The sequence below is a fragment of the Cimex lectularius genome, unplaced genomic scaffold, assembly GCF_000648675.2.
Source record: "Cimex lectularius strain Harlan isolate CLEC.00 unplaced genomic scaffold, Clec_2.1 scaffold61, whole genome shotgun sequence".
NCBI classification, from domain to species: Eukaryota; Metazoa; Arthropoda; class Insecta; order Hemiptera; family Cimicidae; genus Cimex; species Cimex lectularius.
In genome coordinates, this window is record NW_019392650.1 from 1,549,393 (window position 1) to 1,573,335 (window position 23,943).

A 23,943-nucleotide genomic window follows, 5' to 3' on the forward strand; every position below is an offset into this window, starting at 1 on the left:
GAACCATACAAAATTATATTTAATAAAACTTAAAATATGTACAGATTTGACAAATGATAAATCAACAAAGGTTATATATATTTTTTTTTCAACAGAGGGAAATCTATTTGCCTTCTGTTGATTCATTTTATCATTCTTTTAACACCTTTTTTACTGGATGATTGTTTTTCTTTTCCTCCTTTGTTGCTCAGCAGTGGATGAGGTTCTGAAAAACAAAAACACATTTGTAAAGATGCATACACAGAAAATTAAAATAAAACTGTACCATCTGTGATAGACCCTTCGAGTGCGATGTCATAAACACGAAACTTGGAAGAAGCTGACCCTCCTGTGTTGGTAGGAGGAGGAGCAACTATCGATGGCCCATCTTCGGGATCTTCGACTTCGGGTGCGATCGGGAGGAATTGTAATATTTTCGATTCTTCAATTTCCTCGTCTGAACTACAAAATGCATTGACTGGTTCTATAGTTGTCACGTCCACCTTAAAAAGAAAATAAAGGTAATTAATTAATTTATAAGTAACTACAAATTAGGGTAGAAATTGTATGGTGTTTTTTACGAGTCAAATTATAAAATAAATCACCTCGAGGTCTTCGTCTTCTTTTTGTGGCCCTGCTGTCACAGATTTGTCTTCATCACTCAAATCAAACTCACTCTCCCTCTCTTCGTATTCGACATTTTCATCGAGTTCCTTAAAATCGGGCGCAAAGGCAGACCAGTTTTCAACTTGGTTCTGTGCCCAAACTGAGACCACTCCGCTACTTATAGATGCAATAATCGGTCTGACAGGATGCCACTGAAACAATTTTGAACTTTCTGATTATTTTTAAATCCTTTACAAAGAATGTCGAAAGTATATTGAGACTTTGCTCACCACAACATCGAGCAACAGTTCACCCTTTGTACCGTGTAAAATTTTAACAAGATTGCCAAATCCTTTTTCCCATATGTACAGGGCATGCTGTCGTGCAGACCCAGCACAAACATACTCTCCATCTCCAGAAAAACAGCATTTTTTCCACATAGTTCTGCAAGAAAATAATTTAAAAAATAGAATTTATGTCTCAGCCTCATTGTTAAACAAATCAAATCACATAATTTTCCTTTCAATATTAATCAAAATTAAATTAGAATTGCAGACTATAAAGATAAAAACTGTTTCAATACACAAAATACTTACTTATTATATTTTTCTAGATTATTTTAGTGTAAATTACTTACTTATTGACAAGATCTTGTAGTTTGTGTTTTGGTTCGGGTTCAGCATCATTTCCGCATGAAAAAATATCGTTTGAATTGTAAATTCTAATTATTCTATCACCTGTATTAATCAGGAAACATCTGCAAGTGTTATATCTCATAACTATGCGTTTAAAATATATGTTTTGTAATGCATAATAAAACCAAAACATACTCTCCCCTCCTTGCAAACTCAATACTTTTGATTGCTGTTGCACTCTGAGCTACACGAAAAGACGCTTTCATTTCTAAACTCGGTACTGAAAAAACTAAGACTTTTCCTTTCGAATTGCCTGTGTAAATGTGCTGACCTCTTCTGTCAAATGATGCGACGATTGTTAAATCTGTCTGTTAAAATGAATGCAGAATCAATTATTACTTACATACAGATTGGAAATAAAATTTAAACTCACATCATCATCTAAAGGTACGAGTTGATGCTTTCCATTTAGATCTACTATTACTGCAGCATGGCGAAGTGGGCACACTAGAAACATTTTATCATTACGTGGGTGGTACTGGGCCTGTAAGTTAATACAATCATTATTAAAAATATATGATATCTAAAAGGGTTATTCTTCCTGGCTATAACAATTGGAAAAAAAAAAAAAAAAAAAAAAAAAAAAAAAAAAAACCCAATAGGAAATACAAAACTGCCATTACTAAATAAATTGTTTGTGTTAATTATTTTAACCAATTATCAACTTTTGTAGTATACTTTTTAGTATATTAATTTTCATCCAAAGTAGGTTGAGATGAAAAATTACTAAAATTTTCTAAACAAACAATATTTCACACGATAGCAAATTTGATAAGATTTTATTTTTTTAACAGCCGGCTTCTTGATAATCAAGTAAAATTTGGTGTTGGTATCAAACGGTTGAACATGGAAAAGGAAAGGAAGGGCCTGTCAAGAACAAACACCTCCCAAGAGAGAACTGAGCCAGCTCCGCCATTAGGACAGGTAAGTACTTTTTTACCTCTCTTATGATTATGGGCATTTTTTGTGGGATGTAGATAAAAACATTGCATTTATTATATTATGGACGTAATTATTTAAATATGTTTTTATTTTAATTATTAATTGTGCATTTACTCAACTAGGATAGAATACACGTAAATTGTTGAGATAATTATTCTTGAAGGGCCCCTGAGCAACAAATTAAATTTCAGCACAACTATTTAACAGAGAGCAAAATATGGGAACTGAAACTGACTTAGGTTTGAATTCAGGGCTGCTGGATTCGGCCTTAATCGTTGCGGCCACCGATACTTCCACTGACAATTGTTATATGAATTGTTTACAAAATACAATAAAAATGGTCGTTTCCAAACAAAACATAATAAACCTCAACTATGAACTCAAAATGGGAGTTTCACAGAACACCAGGCTTTCACACTTAATAGGCATGGTGGAAGAATAAAAAACAGTCATATTTGGTACATATACCAATAGATAACAAACCAAAATAGATATATTTTGAAGAAATATTTTTAAAGTTGAACAATATTTCTTTTTGGGTAAATAAATACACAAAACTTTTTGGACCACAACGAAATCCATTAACTTGATTTGCGAACCTGTTTTTTGAATTTCAAGTTATTCACTCTATATTCTACATTTATTTTATTTTTAATCCAAAACATGATTTTCTATGCATATTATTTTCTATAACATACTGCCAGCATTCAGAAATATCCCATTTTGTAAAAGTCTGATGATGAAATCTGTAAGTCCAATTTTCAGAACATTTTCAATCAAAATTTTAAGTGTTGTCTGAATGGAGAAACAAGTCAAAATCAGAAGGAACTAAGTCTGGACAGTATGGAGCATGAGCGTACTCGGCGATTTTACTCTGAGTGAATCCTGGTGATTGTCATGGTGAAACATGACATTACGTCTTTTCTCCAGAACTGGACGTTTTTCCTTCAATGCTGACTAAAGACACTAGCTCCACACAGTATAACTTTGTCATTAGGGTTTGGTCGCATGGTAACAGTTACCAACAAATTATTCCTCACCAAAGACAATAGGTCCTTACGAGGGTAAAAGGTTAATCCTGCTCTTGACATTGGTGTTTCATTCTTCTTGTAAATGGTCCTTCAGCATTTAAAATCTTTGCAAAGGACCCACTTCTCATCCCTAGTGACCAATAGGAAATAAACCATATCATTTATTTAGGCAAAGAGCTATGCGGTCTTCCTAGTTCCTGAGAGACAATTCTTGAGGGACCAATGAATCGTGTTTCACAATGTAATCCAGAGATAGGATCTTTTTTTCTATTGTAGTGTGATGTACCTGAAATCTCTCTGATAGCTATGCTACAGTTAATTTGTCCTCATCCTCCAAAGTCACTAATACGTTGTTGCTTTTAAGCTCATTAGGTTTTCCACTATGAGCCTGGTCTTTGATTTGTCTCTCCTCATTATAAAAAGGTTGGAACCTCTGTTGATCACAAGTTCTTTTACTTTGCTACTTTATTATTTTATCATTCCACATCAATATCGACAGGCATTTGTTCGTTTTAAGCAATGCCTCAAATGAATTTTATCTACTTCCATGTCGTACATGTTAAAATTTATTCTAGACTGACTTTTGTCTACTAGTCAGAATACAAATTACCCCTATCTTAACAATATTTTTCAATAAGGCCTTTCCAACCCTAGAGCTAACTAGTAATAAAAGATCACCTTTATATGGGTGAAAGTCTAAATAAAAAAATTTAAAAAAAGTATGAGCACCCCCAATATAAAACTATGTTAGAATAATGATAGACCTGTTGACCAGACATTGCCATCTGAAGAAAAAATTTTCAACTGAGAAATATTCAGAGATGAGATTATATATAAACAACTTATAACTCTGGTCTATGGTCAACTGGACTTTACCAAAAAGTGAACTACACATCTAGAGACTCTAAAAAGTAGCTGTACAATTATTCTTTATTCTTTTCTTCGACCAAGATTTATATTAAATTAATTAATTTCTGAAAACTGACCTTTAATATTGGCGAGGGAAACCTAAAACGTTCTTCACATTCACCGGATAAAACATCCCAAATGCAGACATTGTTATCTGTCGAGGCACTCAGCAATTTATGTCCATCTCGAGACCAACTACATTAACAAACAACATATAAATAATAATAATGTAAATTTAATCATTGAGAGTTATATTATGATAATAATTTAGGTTATTTCGTTTAAGAATTTGATTCTTGTACAAAATGGAGCTGGGTACAAAGTTTGGGTACACTTTGATTTTTACTCTGAGTGAATCCTGGTAAATTGTCATGGTGAAATTGTAAGTTACAATTTACAAATTATCCTTCTGTTTTTTGTTGAGGCAAAGCATTTTATTTTGTGCTTAATTTTAATTTTCAAGAGGCAAGCAAAGTTTATACAATAATGATAATATGTCTGCCAAGTTAAATAGGAATCTTAGCTTTACCTTTTCAACTCCATATGCATAACTAGGAGCCCAGATATCTCATCCATACAGCAGAGCTAACTTTTAACATCCCATTTTTTCAGATTTATAGAAAGGATGTATATTTAAAACTAAGTATTGTTACATTACTCTCTGTGACAAAGTAATACAATGTTTTTCTGAATTTTCCTGAGGATGAAAAAGAAACTCCCAAGTAAATAAAATTGCCTGAAACTGCCAGGACTTTATTGGTTGTTGTGTAAAGGTCTTTTCAGGGTGACTGATCCCAATTTCTGAAAAGGTGCAATGCTTCCCACCCACGACTAGACTATTCAAATCACAGCATTTTTGCATTAGATCCAGTTTGAATTGGGCATTCTTCCATGAATAGGCAATTATGGAAGAATTTAATTTTGCCTGACACAAAAAGTGAGAAAATCATAACTGAAGGTTTTTGAGTAAGTAAACCTTTCTTATGAAGACAATTTAATTAGTCCCAGCTATAAGGAATTTTTTTCTTGAAACCAAATTTCATAAGATTCATTTAAGACATACCAGGAGGCCGGTAAATATTTATAACATTTGTACAGGAGGATGTGAGTGGCTTTATTTTTTGAGGGATTGATTAACCGATGCTAAAAGAGATTTCTTCTATGCTGATTGTTAAAAGCTTGGGACAGTTAATCCAAGAAATGATTTGAGTGATTATCAGGTAAATGTTCACCAGATGAAGAAAACATCAAAACGTGCCTGGCATCACTATTCTTTATCCAATGGGCTTTTTGGTGATTTCTTCATCTGGTGACTATTTACCTGATCCTCACTCAAATTATTTCAATGGTTGATCTTCACACACAAAAGAAATGAGTTCTTATACCTTAAATATTTTTTCTTATAAAATTCTTCTTAAAGATCTAATTTCATGTTATGTCAATCTTTCTGTTCTCGCTGATTATGTAACCAAAGTTTGGGGCAGTTAATCCAAAAGAGATGAATTATTATTCATTAAATATTCTTTCTTGTAAAATTCTTCCCAAAGATCTAATTTGATGTTGTTATGTTGATGTTTGCTTCTTGAAAAATTAACGAAATTCCAGAACTCCCTCAGTTTTTGTTACATAGTCAAATTTTTCCTTTAAGTTTCATTGAATTATATTGTTATAAAACTTATTATTATAATTATGATAGTATGTGGAGCCATGATATAAAACAATATTATAATTATGAAAATATATGGAGCCTTGATGATGAAGGGAAGTTTTACTTTGACTTCCTCCGTTGGCCATCTACCTCAATTCGCATGCCTTCAAATTTCACGAACTTTAATTAAGAAAATTTGTCAACAAATGTTGAAGTTCGAAAACTATTGAAAACAAAATAAAACTAGTGTGTTTTAATTGATAAAAGTATCAAGGTTTGTATATTTTATAAAATAAATTTTTGGCTTACATATCAAGAAAAAAATGAGAAAGAGTTTTATGAATGTGTTTTATTGCATTGTTTTGCAGATAATTGATATTGTACCTGAGAGAACAGATCGGATGCATATGCGCTGGTATGATTTTTGCAATGCCCCTCGTTAGAAAGTCCCAAACGACTATCCTGCCATCGTTGCAGCCGACTGCGAGAAGGGTGCCACGCTTGTTGAAAGAGCATGTCACTGCCAAGGATATGCAGTCCAGGGTGCCATCGAACTCCTGTGTACAAATGACATGAGTGAACCGATTCAAAGGATCTTATCAATATAATCACCTCAGGGTAGTTCTGCCCAAAAGACTCTGGAAATTGACAAAAAAAAAGGTTAATTGATAAATAATTTCTATTTTCGATTATTGCTTACCTAATAGCTCCAAGTTCATTTTGTCAGTCCTATCATAACAGCCAAACAAAGTTTCGTTACGCCGGTTTTTTTGTCCTGTGATCCCACTTAAAACACACCTAAACTTCGTGGCATTTAAATTAATTTAAACTTCATTGGTAAACTTCAATATAAAATATTTTTGTTTTGTGTTCAAGGTTTAAAATTGCAGTCTATTTTTTCCTGCTTTGTTCTTTGTTGTTGTAGAAGCAGAGATGCACAAAGCCACAAACCGAACCTCTCTTTATTTACAGTGTACGCTAGCGCCGTAAAATCAGCAAAAGTAGCATCACAAAACTAGTATGTTAAAACGCCAATTTTCAAATAGCAACTTTGAAACGAACAAACTATCAAAATAATTAAACATTTCTTCAAGGAATTTCCGATACTTATGAAATCATTATGAATTCCTCAAAGTTTCTTCAGTTCTTTGCATCTGCTGAAATGACCGTTGTCCTTCCAATGCATTGGATGCTCACACAGCTACAATTATGTGTATTATTTACAGATGGGGAAACACCCCCGTTTTCCTTAAAAATTGGAACAGGTGGACCTTTACCCATGCACAAGGACTGTTTTATTTTAAGTGCCATGCCTACTTGCTCCCTGTACTCGCCAAGGTGGTAAGGCCGGTAAGGGCACTTGACCATGTGTAACACATTGAACAAGTTTTCTCTACGAGTAGGACAGCATTCCCAAATCCTCGGTCGTCCTTAAAAGGATCTTTAATGTCTGTACCTGGCTCATGGCCCTTACCAGACATTTTGATTCTCAAGATAAGAGATAACATACCTCCGCTCACGACTGAATATGTGTGCAAGCGTTGGTGTAGAGGCTTTCCCAGCCCTGAGGGGCCAAGACGAACCTCACTCCCCACTGGCCCATTCCAAGTGGTTGGGTCTGCATTAAGCATCAGACCATATGCCGCGGATAAAGGCTACCAAGGTGGATGAAATGCATCAGCCTGGTCTCCCTAGATAGAGAAGGCCACTCTACCTCCCAGAGTATTGGGGCTCCTCCAGCTCCATGAGTAGGACACATGTATCAAAAGCAGGTGTAAATTGGGTTTGACATCTCTTCACTGACGATCCGACCCTTTTAACACTGCCATTCTTTTATTGCGTTCTTTATTGCTCATACAATCACTGGGCTGTATCATGGTAGTTCTGTTTGGACTTTTGGAGGGGAAGACATCCCAACTTTCACCACCTGGCCTTGTTCATTGACCTCCAGCTCCATGTGTTCGAGTACCCAGATGCTTATCACTGTTTTTTCAAGGCGCTCTGACTTCAGCATATCTCTCTATTAATTACTATCTAATTAGAGCATGGCGAGGGGCTTCTCTGAGAATCTGTCGCTAAAAGTCACAATTGTGCTCATGTGGTAGGTACAGTAGAGATAGGCAAGCCTCTTTCGTCTCAAATCACCCTGAGCATGTGGCAAATAGCATAAAGCTCCACCACACACATAATGCAGGAGCGGTCAGGAAGTGGATGAGCCTTGGCTTATTGACAGATAGACCTTTGACAGATCTAGACCCATCCATGTAGACGAGGCAGTAAAACCCATGAACCCCGAGTGGCTCAGTAGAGGTGCGCTGGCGACCGGTGAACACGACCATGGTTAGCACTGCAAGATTGTCCTAAAAGAGTATGGCTGGGACGACCAAGATCAGCTGTTTTCCCAGCTCAAGTCTATCCCCAGTGTCAAACTGGCCCTTCCTAAGGCTCATAATTATTACATTAGTGAAAGACTATCAAAATGTAGATAAACAAAAATGTTTTCTTTAGTCCTAGCCCGGGTTTAGGATTTTTCATCAAAATTTTCTTTATTTTCATTGTGAGATCCTCATCACCACTCCTCATCCATATTTGAACATTTCAGGCAAAGTGTTTTTCCTTAAGAACAGCCCTTTCTCTGAACCTAATTATATTTGTTTTAACAACCTCCAATGCCAAGAACTTCGGAAGCCATTGCTTGTACATAATAATTAAATGTAATAGTTTGGCAAAAATTCCAACTCGCACAGCTTTTAAAAGGATGGGATATTGAAAACAATTGAACGAGATTTAATTATTTTATTAGTGAAAAACTATCAAAATGCTGGTAAATATAAATGTTGTTCTCTTTACTTACCAATAATAACAATAAAACAATTAATAAAATCCTAACACAAAATTATAAAGTTACTAAAATTAATTATTGCACTATATAAAACAAATATTTGTCTTATTTACACGTATTCAATTTATGAAAAACCTTCTGTTTTTGCATTTAATAAAACAATTCCACAATTTCCCCCTGATATTTTAAAAATTAACTTTGATTAATACAGTATTTTACATTATTATGGAATGTATCTATAGAGTATCAAAGGCACAAATTTGGTTTCTATAATTCAAGTAGGCTTGCATCTCAAACGGAAGAGATAACTCAACGGAGACATAGTTTATTTTTAAATAAGTGTCAGGATTGATAATAAATATTTGCTATGTAAATCTTGTTATGCTAAAATATCTGATGCGTTAAGCTATCACTTTTTCCGTATTGATTCTGAGCTGATGTACTCAAGTTTGATTGAAATGTGCACACTAAGTAAATAAACTGTCTAGTACAAGCTCTAAAAATGAGATATGTTTCATCGATCTTTACTTTAATATAAATATAAATCTATCATTTTACTCGTTAACAACCAACCTTGGTTAATAATTATTGTTTTTAAAACATATGCATTGGAACATTCATTCAGATTAACTATTAAAAACCTTAACTATTTGATTGAAATGTCTTTTATTGAAATTATTAATCATTTAAATTAAATTAAGGTACTATAGACCTATTATATTATGTAAATTTCAACAATGCAGTCTTCCTCAATAAATAAAACAGACAATCGTAATTTTAAAAAATATACTTTTACATACCTTCAATATATCAACAAATATGACACAATTTCATTTTTTAAATTTTTTTTATATACAAAAAACCAAAAAAAAAAAAAAAAAATTAATTTCATTCTATAAAATTCCAATAGTTTCATGTTATAAAAATTGTTTTCTCAAATAAAAAGAAATATTGTTCAAAAAGGTATTCCAGATAAATAAATTGTCCCGGAAAAGTCACGGAGATGTTCACCATGAGGGGTGTATTTCCTTGAAGGTCCACTGTTGGTAGGTGTTGTTCGGGTCACATGACATCAACGACAAAAGCTGAGATTCCGGGTTCACAGCTATGCATTTGCGCTTCTGCTGGTGGTAGATGTTTTTCGTCTTCTGAAAAAGGAAAGCAATGTTGACAAAACACTATCTTAATAATTGCCATTCCAATTATTCAGTACCTCGTCGTACTGCCAAGGGCCGTTGACAGTTCCTAACTTGCAGAAAACAAGCTTAATGCCGGTAGAATCAGCTTCAATGCACCTCTCTCCAATGCCCAGTTGGCCCTTTGAGTTCAACCTTACCAGCTGGAAAGAAGTATTATGGGTGTATACATATAAATATATGACTGCGTCTGGGGTATTTTTTTATTTGTGGGAACTGTGAATATAGACTTTACTTCAGATATTAGACTAGATTATATCTCATATTTGATTGAGAGATTATAAAGATAAATTACCTGGTTGTTCCCATGGCCATGGCAATATGATAGACCCATCAACGTGGGTGCAGGGTGACCCATTGTGTCCATGCAACTTTGTGTAGCCAAATTTCTTAACTGAAATATGTTAAAAGTTGTTAATGTAAGAGTTGTTTAACATTAAGCCATTAAAATTTGTACCTCTCCCCAGTGAATGTTTGGAGGAAGCTCAGGAAACTTTGATGGCATGTCATACGCTACATTGTCCATGAACCACTGAAAGCTCTTACAGTTCAGCCTTTTCTTGAGGGCCAACTGTTCTGAGATGTCTCCCATGTCGAGGAACCTTGCCAAAGGTTCCCTTGTATAAAAAAATTCTTTGTGCTTGTCATCAAACCACGTTTCAATAACACGTTTGTAATTCTAAAAAATAAAAAGTAATAAAATAAATAAATTAGTTTATAAATGATTAATTTGGTTTAGAATATTGAAAAACTCACGATAGTAATTAATGGGCCCTTCTTCTTTTTAGCAAGAGAGCCAAAATTATAAGGCATGAATCCTCGATAAACGTGACCTACTCTTGAACAAGGTACCCAGAGAATTCTTCCGCCACATTGCCATATCTACAAAAGGATAATGCAATAAAAATATTTAAAAAATTGTAAACATTACTTTAAAATTTTAAAACCTTACTTTGAAAGACAGTTCAAAGTTTTCTCCTCCCCAGACAAGAAGGCCAGGATCATAAGCTCCAAGCTCTAAGAAGTACTCTCGATCCATGGCGAACAGACCACCAGCATGAGTCGGGGAGCTGTACAATTGTCAATTAAAAATCGATACTTATCAATCATTCTTTAAAAAATCCTTACAAGTACGGTTCGCTGTGATGAGCTCTTGCAAAGATCTCCTTCGCCGGCAGGTCATTTTCTTTGTACAGCATCCCCCATTCGAATATCCCACGAAAATGGTGGCCTTCCTGATATACAGTTCTGTATTCAAAAGTCTGATAGTCGATGCCATCAATGACAGGTACTGTCATGGTCTTTCTGTCGTAGGCAATCGGGGCAAGCAGTGGTGGAAGCCAATTGATGTTCACCTCACAATGAGCATCCAGGAATACAATGACTTTCCCTCGAGCTTCCACAGCACCCCTAGACCTTGTTCTTATCAGCCCTTCACGTTCCTTATTTCTTATCAGTCTCACTTTACCGTTGAGTTCTTCTATTGTATTTTCCAATTTGGATTTTAAATCCTCTGGGAAAAAAAGAAAACATTTTTTTTGATAGAAAGTTACCGAAATCACAATAAATAAATATTGAATTTATTTTCAATTAATTAATCTTTAAGTAAGGTATCGGTCGAGATAAAGAAGTCAGTGCCATGAGCAGGATTCGAACCCACGACCTTCGGCTAAATACACTGCTGCTCTACCACATGAGCTATCGTGACTTCAATCTGCTCGGACACCAACTTCCCATCTCAACCTCACCTTTTTGAATTTTCCCTCCTTTTTGCCATTTTTATCTCGACCAATACCTTACTTAAAGATTAATTACTTGAAAAGAATTTAATTGGTCAATCAGACCACGAAACCTAATCGATTGAATTTATTTGTACATTAAACCCAAGGGGACCATGAGCCCAAGTTATCAGGGTGCCTGATTTGTATTTTACACATTAGTGGTTCTGGGTTTACATCATTGAACTTTTATTTTAAAACAATTTGACAAAAAATAAATTTTTTTATGGTTCTGACACCCCCCCCCCAGTCTTTGTACCCAATTGGACATGAACACCTCCTGTATTACAGGAAATGCTGTTTTCTTAAACTGAGATTTTTTTTAAAGGCTGTTATGCAAACGTAGTAAGAATCAAAATAGGTCAGGTGATATAAGATTAGTTTAAACTTATCTAATCTAAAGTTGAATAATACCTTTGTCACTGTAATCGTCTACTAAAAGTACTTCTTCTAAAAACTCTGGTGGTGTCCTTTTCAGGACCGAAGTCACTGTGCGCATAAGCACTGAAAATCCTTCATTATGGAAGACAATCACAACTGAAGTTTTAGGAAGACTTTCAGGATAATTCCAATGCTTGCACCTAAAAGTAAAAAGAAAAAAATGAGTGACTAATAATTTAAAAGAAAAAAGTTTAAAAATTAAGATATTAACTCTGGAAGTCGTAGATCTGGTATAGTTCGGTCAAGGGCAATTTCATCCGAACAGGCGATGTTCATGCCATAATCAGACAATGAGGCCTTAGCATCATTTTCTTGATCTGAACGTAGTTTGTGTGGTTTCCCACCTTCACCTGGGCCATTTCGTTTGAGGATGTCGGTCGGCTCGAAATTTCCCATGCCATCTACAATATAAGGAAGCTGAAAAAACAAAATACAAATCTTTGAATATATATGAAAAAATGTATGACAGTTATTAATTCATGTTAAATAGGAAGTATTTTTTTAAAAAATGAATTTAGTACAACTTTGTTTCAATTTGATTGTTTTTTAATGAGTGAATTAAATTTCGCTTGATCTGTTTAATCTTCCAGGGCATATCAATTAGATGAACATATCAAAAAAGAAATAAAAAGCAATACATTCCCTTCGTAATATAAATCAGGGTATATAGGTTTCCTCTTAAGTTCAAATAAAAATTTGATTTATCTTAATAATTTCTATGTTTAAATATAAAGTTATTAAAAATTCTGTCTTACAGTGTTAAATGATACATATCTGATTGGGTCGTGCTGGTAGTAATAGTTTTGTATGAGCATTTCAATAATGTACTTTTCAAAGCTAGCAGGGCGTTTCATAAGCGAGACTGATCTAATGATTCGATTGCTTAATAACATTTTGTATAAAAATATAACTTCTTCGTTTTCAAACCAAGTTGTATTCCCTGATTCAAAATTAACAATTATTTTTTGAATTTCATTTAATATTCTTTTCTGAAAAAAACAACAACAAATAATATAAAATTGAATGAATAGCAAAGCAAATGTTTATAAGAATATATAATTAATTGACACTGTGTTCTTATTTATCGTTTTAAAGCTAAATATGATGTGGTGAATTAAAATGAAGGCTTTTTAAAAATTACTGTGAATTATTATTTGTTTTATACTTAACAGCATTACAAACACATTCTTAAACCATCTTAAAAATATAGGGTAGGATTGTTTCATGTTATGCCTTATGTATAAAACAACTGTCTGAAAGTTATTATAAATGTAGAAATCCTAATTCTCCACAATTAACTATAAAAAATTGCCTATACTTTCTCGAGCAGTTCTAGTGCAGGTTTAGAAATAAACATTTTTAAGAATCTGTAGTTAGAACATTTCTAGACATTCTGGTCTAACAATCCTTACTTTTTGATCTGTCAGCCATGCTTTGGCATTAGACTAATGTCATAGATGGGTTCCTGTAGTGGTTGGTCTTTATGTTTTCTACACAAGGCTTATTTGTGGGTTTATCAAGTAACCTGTGAGTATGTAAAAATGTCAAGAGACCCAAGCAGCGAGGACAGATAGGTCAGGAAAATCAGAAAATTCAACACCACATTCTCCTCAAGGAGAAATCTAATAATGAAATATTGTGTTGAGGTCTACAAGGTGATAAACCTATAAAATGATAAACATCAGATCATCCTGTCCTGCCTATTCTTTCTGATTTTGTATGTCAGGCATATTTCATCAGTTCACCGTTTTCTGTGGTGCCCTCTTTTTCCCAGCTTATAACCCTGTCCCAACGCTTAGACAATAAAATGTTTCTGAAGGGCAATATAGGTGAGACTATGAGGACCACGATGATTGTAAACAACCAAACTACAGATTCATAACCCGAAGGCTTCAGGAATAAATTGTGCAATGAAATATGGTTTCAGTTGATGCTAGGTGTAGGTCTGTAAGTCAGTGAACTTATGCTGAACTGGGGTTTATGTTTGTTCCTCTCTGAAGATGGCACAATGCTGAAATGTGTTTGAGTGATTCAACAAACATAACAAACCATAAGTGGCCCCAGTGCCAATTCAGTATGAGTTTTTGAGGTTTGCAAGCCTGATAATATGAGCACTTGATCCAACTTCTCCCACTGTTGCAGTCTGTCAGACAAGTTTTGACACAGTGACAGCTTCAGAAATGTCTTTCTCCTCAGAATACAACCCTGAGATCACCAAACCTGTGAGACAAATGAACCAGAAGGATAGGCAGACCAGCAAACAAACTACAAGCTCATCACTCCGCAAAATACAATGAGGTGGTCATAATTCTTAAAGAATACTAGTAATAAAAATCCTCACCCTATTAATAATAGGCCATGTGAGGTTGACACACGGACACGTTTGGGCCAAAGCCTGCTTATGTGTCTGGCATGCAGAGAAAGGTTACTCAAAGGGTACTACATGAAGCTTGTGCAAGCATACACTTGGCTCCTTGTAGTGAGCATGTTGGTATGCTGCTCTCTTTAAAAATGGCTTTTGGGCACAGTAGCGATTTTCTGGTCCCCTGTTTTGCTTTTTTGTAAGAATTTTTTTTAAAAAATTGTATAGTGTTTTTTGTGGTTGAATATTTATAAAAGTTCCCCATCAAACCTAATTTAGATTAGTTGAGTATTATTGTGTGTAGGTCGATGAAGGAAGATCAAGTACTCCAACTAATTAGAATGAGTGCAATGTACATAAGTGTGACTGTATTATAAAAGTTAGTTTTGGCTAGATTATAGTTGGGGGATGTAATGAAAGCCCCTGTTGGTTGGGAAGCGATTATCTTCTGGGCATCTAGTTTCTGGGGGATACTTGTGACCTAGCCGCATAACGTGGCAGGTGAACTCCCCTGAGATATACACCCTAGAGTCGTCACATCGGGAGTGACAACCTATCAGGATGAAAGTCCTGATAGGTTTTTTAGCCACTTTAAGAGTTCGTTAAATAAAAAAGCGAAGAAATGGTCCACAACTGGCCAAGAAATTTACATAAATACATGTTCTGCGTTTTGCGCCCGTGCCTCGACGTATTGGGCAAACTTTCTCATATTCACCTGCACTTGCTTCTTGAGCTCCTCGAACCTGGGGGACACCGTTTTCCGATTGGACTTGAGGTAGAGGATGTACAAGAGCGGGACGAGCATCGTGACGAGGACGGCGATTTTAAAAACCCGATTCTTCTTGAATTGTATCACCCTCATTTTCGTTGAATCATTTGACGCATTAAAAAGTCGAAAATCCCTCGAGGTAACTCGGCGACGATACGAGAAAGCACAGGAGTCGGTAAGAGGTCGTATTACCTTCGAAAGATAACCATGACTGCAACCTCCCAGGACTAGTTTGACAGCCGAGACACGTGTCAGAGTGAGCGACAGTTCTTCTAGGCTTCTACTAAAGCCGTTATTTTCCACATAAACTTTTTTTATAAGAAAAATCAATCTAATTTAGCCCTTTTGAAAACCTTCAGTGTTCAATTAGATCTTTTAAAATTTTAAAAACTAATAAAATTGTGTAAGAAAATAAAAAACTCAATGGAGGGTGATGGACGATAGTCCGTCGAGGACAGCCATCACCCTTTGCAGTTTGCCTTTGCCCAATAAAGGGGGCCCCAGACGGTCAATCATTTTGATCAAAGGGTTGAGTCAATCGACTGACGCGCGCTTCAATCGACCCTCAATCTTTTGTTCAAACCTCATTTTGCCCTGGTACATAGTAATGTTCTTTTTTATGCGAGACTTCAGTTGAGAGCTTAAATTAAAATTTTCGCGGCTGAAACAACATTTTCAAATACAGATATTGGCTTCCTCGCCTTGACTTTATCAATCCTGTTAAAGAAGTAGTACAAGAAGAGGAAAGGACGGTGGTCAAAGGAGTGGTATAAATTGAGAAACCACTTCACTTACGAACAACGTTCAATCAACGTTTTACGTAAAACGGAACCAGAAGACTACAGAAACTTTCTCAGAATGAACCAAGAAAATTTCGACTGACGGAAAGATTGATCAAAACCCTCGTAGACGGTCAAGCGTCTTCTTCAAGCACTCCCGTCAATCAAACTTTCCATTATTCATCGTCAATGCTTGAATCAAGCGTCAAACAGGCTTCTACATGGTCAATCACGCTTGAAAGTTTGATTGACGGGAGTGCTTGAAGAAGACGCTTGACCGCTATTCAGCTCCAGCTTTTGATCAAGCAGTTTGACCGTCTAGGGGCACTTACACCGGATAATTTATATGCCTTGACCTCTATTTTCGAAATTACATAAGGAAGAGGTGGGAAAGTGCGAGGAGTGCGGAGTCGGCGCGAGGGGCGGATATTGATCTCGTCCGACAGATGACTTTCTGCTCCCTTTTCGACCGTTTGAACCTTCGGTTGAAGTACGGCACTGGCACCGGGCCTCGCCCACCCCTAGCTCATTCAGGTATCCGCCGTTTTCTCTCGTACCGACAAAGGCCCATGTTCTCGTGATCCTGGTGTCCAAACAGCAGCTACGTTGTCCAAGGTGTTTCCAAGTCCGGGGACAGCCCAGAGTGTCTGGAGTTCGGAGCCAGGCACGGGGCAATCCTGCAACATGGTCTCGGGCCCAGTCACCACCGACCACAAAGACATCAACATCACGGCGCTGCCTTTTTCAGAGAGCACGGAATTCAACGTCGGTCACACCTACAAGTCGGTCTTCGATTTGGTGAGAAATGGGTAAGCAGATGGTTCGTCCTCAAACTCCTGAACACAATTGCAGAATTTTGTTTTCTGAAGATCCTCAGTCCACCAGACCAACTCTACTCTAGAGACGTAGTTCAGAGAAATGCTCGGTCGTTTTTCATAATACACTGTCAGGCAAAAAATCCACCTCTTTTAATATAACTTGATTTGTATATATTTTAATATATAACCAAACTTTCATGTTTTTTTAACGTTTAGTAATTGAGTTTTTCTCTAAAAAAGTTAAAAAAATGTAAATTGCTAAGGAAAAAAATACGGACAGATAAATTTTGTTTTAGATTTTACATTTCAATATCGCGTATTTTCTCCTCTTACATTGCATCTCGAAGACGCCTCGGCATACTTTCTACCAGTCTGGAAATGTCTCTTTGCTGGAGGTTAGCCCATTCTTCTCGAAGAGTCCTTTCAAGATCGTGGCGTGTATCAGGAAGTGATGAACGTGCTCTTATTCGTCTTTTGTGGTTATCCCGTAAATGTTCGATGGGGTTCAAGTCTGGAGAACGGGCTGGTCAGCCTAAGACTCTGATGTTATGTTGTTGAAGGTACGTTTGTGCTATGCCAGCGACATTTGGACGGGCATTATCGTGCATTAGAGTACGATTGGCGCCGATTTCATCGAGGATAGGCAACGAATGATGTTCCCCATAGCGAGTGGCCTTTAAAGTCCCTCCACGAACAATAACCAACTCTGTTTGACATTCCATTGAAATTCCCGCCCACACGTTGAACAGCTACGTTGAAAAGGTTGGCTGTAGGAAAAAGGCTTCGTACCTTTCATTTTGCCTCCTCTACACTCTTTCACGACCATCTGTAGATCTTAGAGCAAATCTACACTCATCTGTAAAAAGTACAGCAGTCCAATCGTCCAAAGACCAATGGCAAACCAAAATTAGACGGCTAGTTCGAACCAATAGAAAACAACAAGCTAACTGAACTGAACTCAATGCATACAAACCTATCAATAATTTTAAAAACAGCACAACAACAGGATAAATATTCTTGATCGAACTGTTGAAAAAAAAAAATACCATACTCTTAATGCGACTTATACAGAAAACTAATTCGAACCCGACATACTTATTCGGTATGTATATTGTTTTTTCAAAAACACCGTCACCCTGAGGGACAGATCTGTGATATGACAGATCCAAATCGATACAACATACTGCTGAAAACTATAAGAATTGCATACAATAAAACAATCATTTGATGTACAAAACAACATTTCATAAACTTAAATGGACCATATTCACCTAAATAGGATAAGAAACGTTCAAACTATTTAATAAATTATGCAGACGAACATTAAGGATATAAAACATATGCAAGAACGCACTAAACAAAAACGGTATATGTAAAAAATAAGCAGAAAGACGAACAAATCAAAAAACAGATTTAATCATTCAAAACCTCTTACAGATAAAGACAACACCGAAATCACCTTTCACATTTCAGTCGAACATTGAAAAATGATCCTACTATAAAGGAGAGCGCACTAACCCATCATTGATAACCAAAACAACGTGACAAGACAGACAAAACCTTCGAAACGACCAAGGAAGCAGGTTAATTTCGCAGACTCAAGAGAAAATCTCAAGTTTACAGTAATATGTAAAGAAGACTGGCAGATTGAGAAGATAGATATAATCAAAAACATAAACAAAAGCAATTCGGTTTATTTTTTCAGATAATTCCATCTATATAAAATGCCATGCATCAATTAAATTCTATGAAGCCCTGAATGAAATAAAACAAACGAAAGTTTGAAAAAAATCCAATTTCCTGCTTTAGGTGCCACATCGGCCTTATTTGATCAGGTTTCTTTTCGGTATCCCTAAAACCAAATTTAATGAGATTTTGCATACTCGTTTTTTAATGCTTGTTCATGATTTATTCCATTCGAATTTTGAAAATGGGACGTAAATGATAAAGCCAGACAAGCTTCGGTGTATTAAACCTCACTAAAGGCAACAAACACCATATACAAGAACCTATTAGACAAAATCGTTGTGTATACAAAATAAATCAGACAGACTAGAATAAAAAACTAATCCTTCAAAACCTTCTACAGAAAAAGAGAAAAGTTCCCGGGTTCAAAGGGAACACTGAAAAATTCCCCTTTCACGACTGTAAATCAGAGCGCATTCACCCAACATTGATAATTACCAAAACGCGTCTGACAGACCGAAACCATCGAAACCACCAAGGCAACAGGACGAAACCATCCACTCGGTAGGCCTCAAGAGAAAATCTCAAAATTAATTGTCATAGGTAAGAAGTGGACTTGTTCGTCTAACAAAAACAAATAACATTATTTTCTAGATAATCATCATCTGTATAAAATTCATTGTATTTATTAAATTCTATGAAGCACTAATGATGAAATAAAACAATCGAAAGGTCGACAGTAATGCAATTTCCTGCTTCCACCACCTCATCCATATCTGATTTCGCACCCTTCGATACATTTAGCTCAGAACGTTCTGATCAAATTTAATGGTAAAAACTAAAGACAACAAACTACAGGTAAAATTCAGTTACAAAACATCTACAAATAGATCACACTAGACAAAACACAAACAAGACAAATATATGAAATACGTACAGACTAAAAAAAACAACAAAAAACAACACAGATTTAATCCATCAAAATCTCCCACAGACTTCTACATCACTCACATTTCAGGACGTACATTTAAAAATGACCCGATGAAAGAAAACCACTCTTAGCCACCACTGATGATAGCAAAAATGACCAAGAAGACCAAAAAGATAGGAAACGTTTAAGCTACAGGTCCATCCGACGATCACCCGCAGACCTCCAGAGGAAATCTCAAAATATTTAGTACATAATATGTAGAGAAAACTGGAAGGTTGAGAAGATTGATCAAACAAAAGCATGTAGCTTAATTTTTCAGATAATAGCCATCTGCGTAAAATTCAATGCACCAGTTAAAGTCTCTGACGCCCTGATGATGAAACAAACTAACCGAAAGTTGTTCAGTATTTTCCTATTTCAAGGGTGTCACCACCTCGACCAAATCTGATTTGGCATATTTTCGGAGCCTTTATCTTCAAAACCCCTCGAACAAATTTAATGAAATTACATGAGTTGAAAGTTACAAATTATGAGTAAATTAGGCTAGCAACTTTATCTAGGTTATTTTTAGCTCTACTGAGAAAAAGGGTCAACTGCATTTATGCAGTGGATTTCGTGTTTCGGCTTGAAAAGAGGAACGTTTCCCTACCACGCAAACTTCCAAGATAAAGAACTAGCACAAGACGTTTTATTTCAGTATAAAACGTCTGATCTTTTTTTTGTATTACCTGAATTACGAATTGAATATTTTTTTAATGAGCAGGATGTTGCCTATTGTTTTTTCTAACTTTGCCGTTTTATTTATAATATTTGCATCGGTGCACAGATTGATTTTAACACCGAAATAATCAATTTGCCGGTCCACATACCATAAATCAATAAACGTTTTAATGTTATTATTTTTGATTAATAATTTAATTGATGCAATACATTTTAAGTCGTAAGTACTATTGTGAATATTAATTACAAATTTGCCTACATCATTCAAACTTCCACCAACGGACACATTTTAATATACGTCGTAAATGAAAGGTTTAACCAAAATAAAATTGAAAGTTCTACATCTACTGATTACTGATCTATAAAAGCTCAAATTTTAACACGCAGATACACAATTGGGGTTTCCTTAGGCAGATGACAATTGATGCCACAACTCAAAAGTACAATTTTACTAAAAAGTACGCAGTACCGATAAAAGAATGTGAAGAATGGGCCAAAGGAACACCGCTAAGGCAAACTCCGACTGGAATACTGACGGCTCTAAAACCGACAATTGACCATGTTACGTCAGATTTTATTTTGGAACGTTTGGACAATTTTAATATTGCTATGTTTGTACACCCCATAGTTGAAACCATATGTCCACATAGGCTTTAGAATTTATTTGTACAAGTACCGACAAGGGCACAGAAGCCGGAGTATTCGGGATGAACCCAAAGGCGAACTGACGGTAAACCTAGGTACAGTTTTCCAGTCTGAAATTATAGCGATTGAACAATGCGCCAGAGAAATAAAAAGGCTAAGACGATAGCCATTTTCTCTGACAGCCAGGCAACACTTAGGGCCCTAGCCTCATGCGAGGCGAAGGCAAAGAACTGCATGGAGGACCTGACGGAAGTCAGTGCTAATGACCTGACCCTGGCAGGGGTCCTTGGACATTTGGGGCATAGAGGCAACGGAAAGTTTGACTATGGCCAAAAAGGACTCTCTGGGTCCTGAAACCTATAGTGGCCTAGCAACTATCTACATCTTAAAATGGATCCTTAATGAGTCCAAAACCTGGTGGAATAATACCACAGGTATGAGGCACACGAAGAGATTCATAGAAGGACCATCCGCAAAACTTATAAAGGAATTACTGGAAGACAACTGCAACCGAACTAGGATTATATTTGGACTCAGACAGGGCACTGCCACTTAAGAAAGCACATGCACCGGATATGAGTACAGATAGAAGAAACCTGTGCAGATACTGCCAGGAAAAGGAGGACACCGCAGAATACATTCTATGTTTCTGTGAAGCTCTATGTAGGTGCAGGTTCTTGCAACTAGGATTAAAAAAAAAAAAAAAGAAGCAATATCTTACAATAAGGAGCCGCTGGCAAAGCTGTGGAGGCTGATTAATAACCTGAAGCTGGCCAGTGAGTTATACACGGCTATTCAGGTCGAAGTTCAGTAGGCCTTGTGGCAGCCTCTTTTATCACTATCCCCTATCCCCTGAGGTTCCCTTAAATTTTTGCGCAAATTCCAAAACAAACATTAATTTTTTTCGAAGTCACATCGTTGCCTTTTTTATTTCAAATTTTTTTCTCAAACAGATTTTTTTCTGAGAAGAATGAGTATATTAGCTTTGCAACACCTTCAAAATTGATTGCTCTAGGATTTTTTGACGATGCGAAAAATGCATGTGTAGACTTATAGACTTATATCCCAGGGTTTATTTCAAAATCTTTAGCCCACACTAATTTTTATGCCTTTGATGATGTGAACATCTATGTCCTCCAAGAACTTGAGGGGATAAAATCTTGATATAGTTTTCTCAGAAACTGCATGATATTTTTTATGTCATCAATCCAGAATTTTATTTAAAAAATATCTTTCTGCCTGCCAGGAGCTAGAACGGTTGGTCTTGCTTTAAACATACAATATGACGAAAGTCAAAACGCGCAACGCGAGACTATACGAACCTGGATGGAATCATCAAAGTGTTACTGTACGCTTTAATAAAAATTAGGCCTCAGCGAGCACGTTTATTTCACGGCGTCGCTCTATGTTAAACCCGCGTGACCGGTATGAATTTCTGGACGTATTCCCCTTTCTATGCATTTATCTCATTCAAAGCACAACCGGTAATATTTTTTTCAATCCTTACCGGACAAATAATTTGGGTAATTCTCTGTCATCCTAATGATCCACAAATCCAAAAGACTGACGGATCACTTCACTTCTTCTCGAAAGAGCTCTCCTTACTAAACTAAAAACTACCTAAACCCCCTTAATTCCTGATTATAAGGTAGGCATCCGTCTCTTTACCTCCACTAAACACCAAACCATCGAGTTGAGGACATCACTGTTACCACTCGTGAATTGAAGCCGTACTTTGTTAGTCTTCCCAAGGGTTTGTCAGTCCCCGACTAAACAATTTTAATATTGCCGAAAAGGAAATATTAACAGGGGAAAAAAATATGATGTCGCCTTATGGAATCAAATTAAAAATCTATATTTATTCAATGTAAGAAACAAAAATTAAAAATGCCTTTTGTCCAAAAATAAAAAAAAAATCCTTTTTTATAGGGAAATAACCAAAATTCAACTTAGGTAAATTAAATTAATAGTTCAAATCAATATAAACACTATTACAAATACAATTTAAAGAAAACGGAGCGTACACACTCAAAAATGAAGTAAGGATGTAGTATTTGATTAAAATAAAGAAACAGGCTCACCGATGTCGTCTCCAGCGACTCCAGCCACTTAATGCCTTTCTCCTTCCTTTCTACATCACGCCGAGGAAGAAAGTCCCGAGAGTTTTTTGTATACAAAATAAGCAAACTTTATGAAATAATTATTCGGAGATCGTGAGATGCGTTCTGGTGTGACGTAGGTTATAGAAAAACATTTTTTTTATCGCGCCAACGTTTCGATCTTTATTGAAATCATCTTCAGGGCTCAAAGTGTTTTTTTCTGCGTAATTGTGTCATTCTTGTGTGTCGTGTTGAGAGTGCCCGTTTATGAAATAATTAATTTGCAATCTTAAAACTTACCAAACAACAACTCACTCATTTGACTGGCTATATCATCTGGGCCGGCTTGGAAACTTAAACGAATGCTTCCTTCTACCTTTGAGTTCATTCTCAATTTTTACTTATCCATTCATTTAATGTAAGCCCAATTGCATTTATGATGTTCTTCAAGGAAGTATTTTTCTCTTTTATAAGCTGAACTGAACCATTATATTTGGTATAATTTATCTTAGACACCTTCACAGCTTGCAACCATGGTTTCGTGCTTGGAGAAGGAAAATCAATGAAAAAATTCCACCATAGTCTTAACCTTAAAAAGAGAAGACCTTCCAGTCTACTACCTCAATCATACAAAATCTCTGTGATTCTACGAGGCGATACTTTGTAGTTTGATAGTTTTCGGTTATTTTGACTATGTGCATGTGCACTTGTTTGGCACTAGAATGATCGGGAACGACCAAACTCCTATATTTTTGTAACACGACAATCCACATGCACTCTTAGGGTGGTATATACTCAGAAAACGATTAAACCGGAATCACATTCGACTAAAACATCTAGACTGTATGCACAGATGATGATCAAATATACATTAGGCAGCAGTTCTATATTAAAGTTACAAGGTCTAGAACGGGGACAGCAATGGACTCTAGCCCCTATCGCATCCAGTCTTTCCAATCCAAGATGTTCTATTCGTTTATTAAACGTCCTCTTTTGCGTAAGAAATCCCACCATTCACATAAACTTATACATTATCTATATCCTACATCATCTTCCCAACGAAAAAC

General features: G+C 35.9%; 3 protein-coding genes and 1 long non-coding RNA gene across 7 annotated transcripts in view; 2 read left to right on the forward strand and 2 right to left on the reverse strand.

Moving 5' to 3' along the window:
- Window positions 1–6,833, reverse strand: LOC106672687 (retinoblastoma-binding protein 5 homolog). The gene is made up of 11 exons (XM_014404302.2): window positions 6,511–6,833; window positions 6,423–6,448; window positions 6,195–6,367; window positions 4,240–4,357; window positions 1,654–1,764; window positions 1,416–1,588; window positions 1,223–1,342; window positions 876–1,029; window positions 585–797; window positions 266–482; window positions 1–205 (listed from the first exon to the last, which is right to left on the reverse strand). The coding sequence occupies exons 1-11, from the start codon at window positions 6,527–6,529 to the stop codon at window positions 123–125; spliced, it is 1,407 nt and encodes a 468-aa protein (XP_014259788.1). The 5' UTR covers window positions 6,530–6,833; the 3' UTR covers window positions 1–122.
- LOC106672689 lies at window positions 412–6,264 on the forward strand. The gene is made up of 3 exons (XR_001341294.2): window positions 412–500; window positions 2,075–2,204; window positions 6,179–6,264. It is a non-coding gene; the product is annotated as an uncharacterized LOC106672689 (long non-coding RNA).
- Window positions 6,384–23,943, forward strand: part of LOC106672686 (probable protein S-acyltransferase 23) — a 26,661-nt gene continuing 9,101 nt past the window's right edge. The window contains exon 1 of one of the 3 annotated variants that reach the window (XM_014404301.2): window positions 6,384–6,470. Coding sequence is in view for 2 of the 3 variants with exons in the window: in XM_014404299.2 (XP_014259785.1) it covers window positions 16,662–16,786 (125 nt within the window). In the remaining variant the exon portion in view is untranslated. Of the gene's footprint in view, window positions 6,471–16,406; window positions 16,787–23,943 lie in introns of those variants that run through there. The other 2 variants (XM_014404299.2, XM_014404300.2) reach the window with 2 other exon arrangements.
- LOC106672685 (N-acetylgalactosaminyltransferase 7) lies at window positions 9,425–15,422 on the reverse strand. Of its 2 annotated transcripts, none has more exons than XM_014404298.2 (10): window positions 15,145–15,422; window positions 12,279–12,484; window positions 12,041–12,207; window positions 10,977–11,361; window positions 10,801–10,918; window positions 10,605–10,730; window positions 10,306–10,527; window positions 10,144–10,242; window positions 9,866–9,991; window positions 9,425–9,800 (listed from the first exon to the last, which is right to left on the reverse strand). In XM_014404298.2, exons 1-10 carry the CDS (start codon window positions 15,289–15,291, stop codon window positions 9,660–9,662), a joined length of 1,737 nt encoding a protein of 578 aa, XP_014259784.1. In that variant the 5' UTR covers window positions 15,292–15,422; the 3' UTR covers window positions 9,425–9,659. The 2 variants fall into 2 exon arrangements, with proteins under 2 accessions (XP_014259784.1, XP_014259783.1); XM_014404297.2 differs by lacking the exon at window positions 15,145–15,422 and adding an exon at window positions 12,823–13,023 and having other exon boundaries at window positions 9,660–9,800.

Coding starts and splice junctions, on each gene's coding strand:
- LOC106672687 (XM_014404302.2), bottom strand. Junction 6,368..6,422: donor TTGGGCAGAACTACCCTGAG/GTGATTATATTG, acceptor ATTTGTACACAG/GAGTTCGATGGCACCCTGGA. Junction 1,589..1,653: donor TCGTACCTTTAGATGATGAT/GTGAGTTTAAAT, acceptor TCATTTTAACAG/ACAGATTTAACAATCGTCGC.
- LOC106672685 (XM_014404298.2), bottom strand. CDS start 15,291: ATGAGGGTGATACAATTCAAGAAGAATCGGGTTTTTAAAATCGCCGTC. Junction 11,362..12,040: donor AGACGATTACAGTGACAAAG/GTATTATTCAAC, acceptor TTTTTTTCCCAG/AGGATTTAAAATCCAAATTG. Junction 10,528..10,604: donor AGGGCCCATTAATTACTATC/GTGAGTTTTTCA, acceptor TTTATTTTTTAG/AATTACAAACGTGTTATTGA.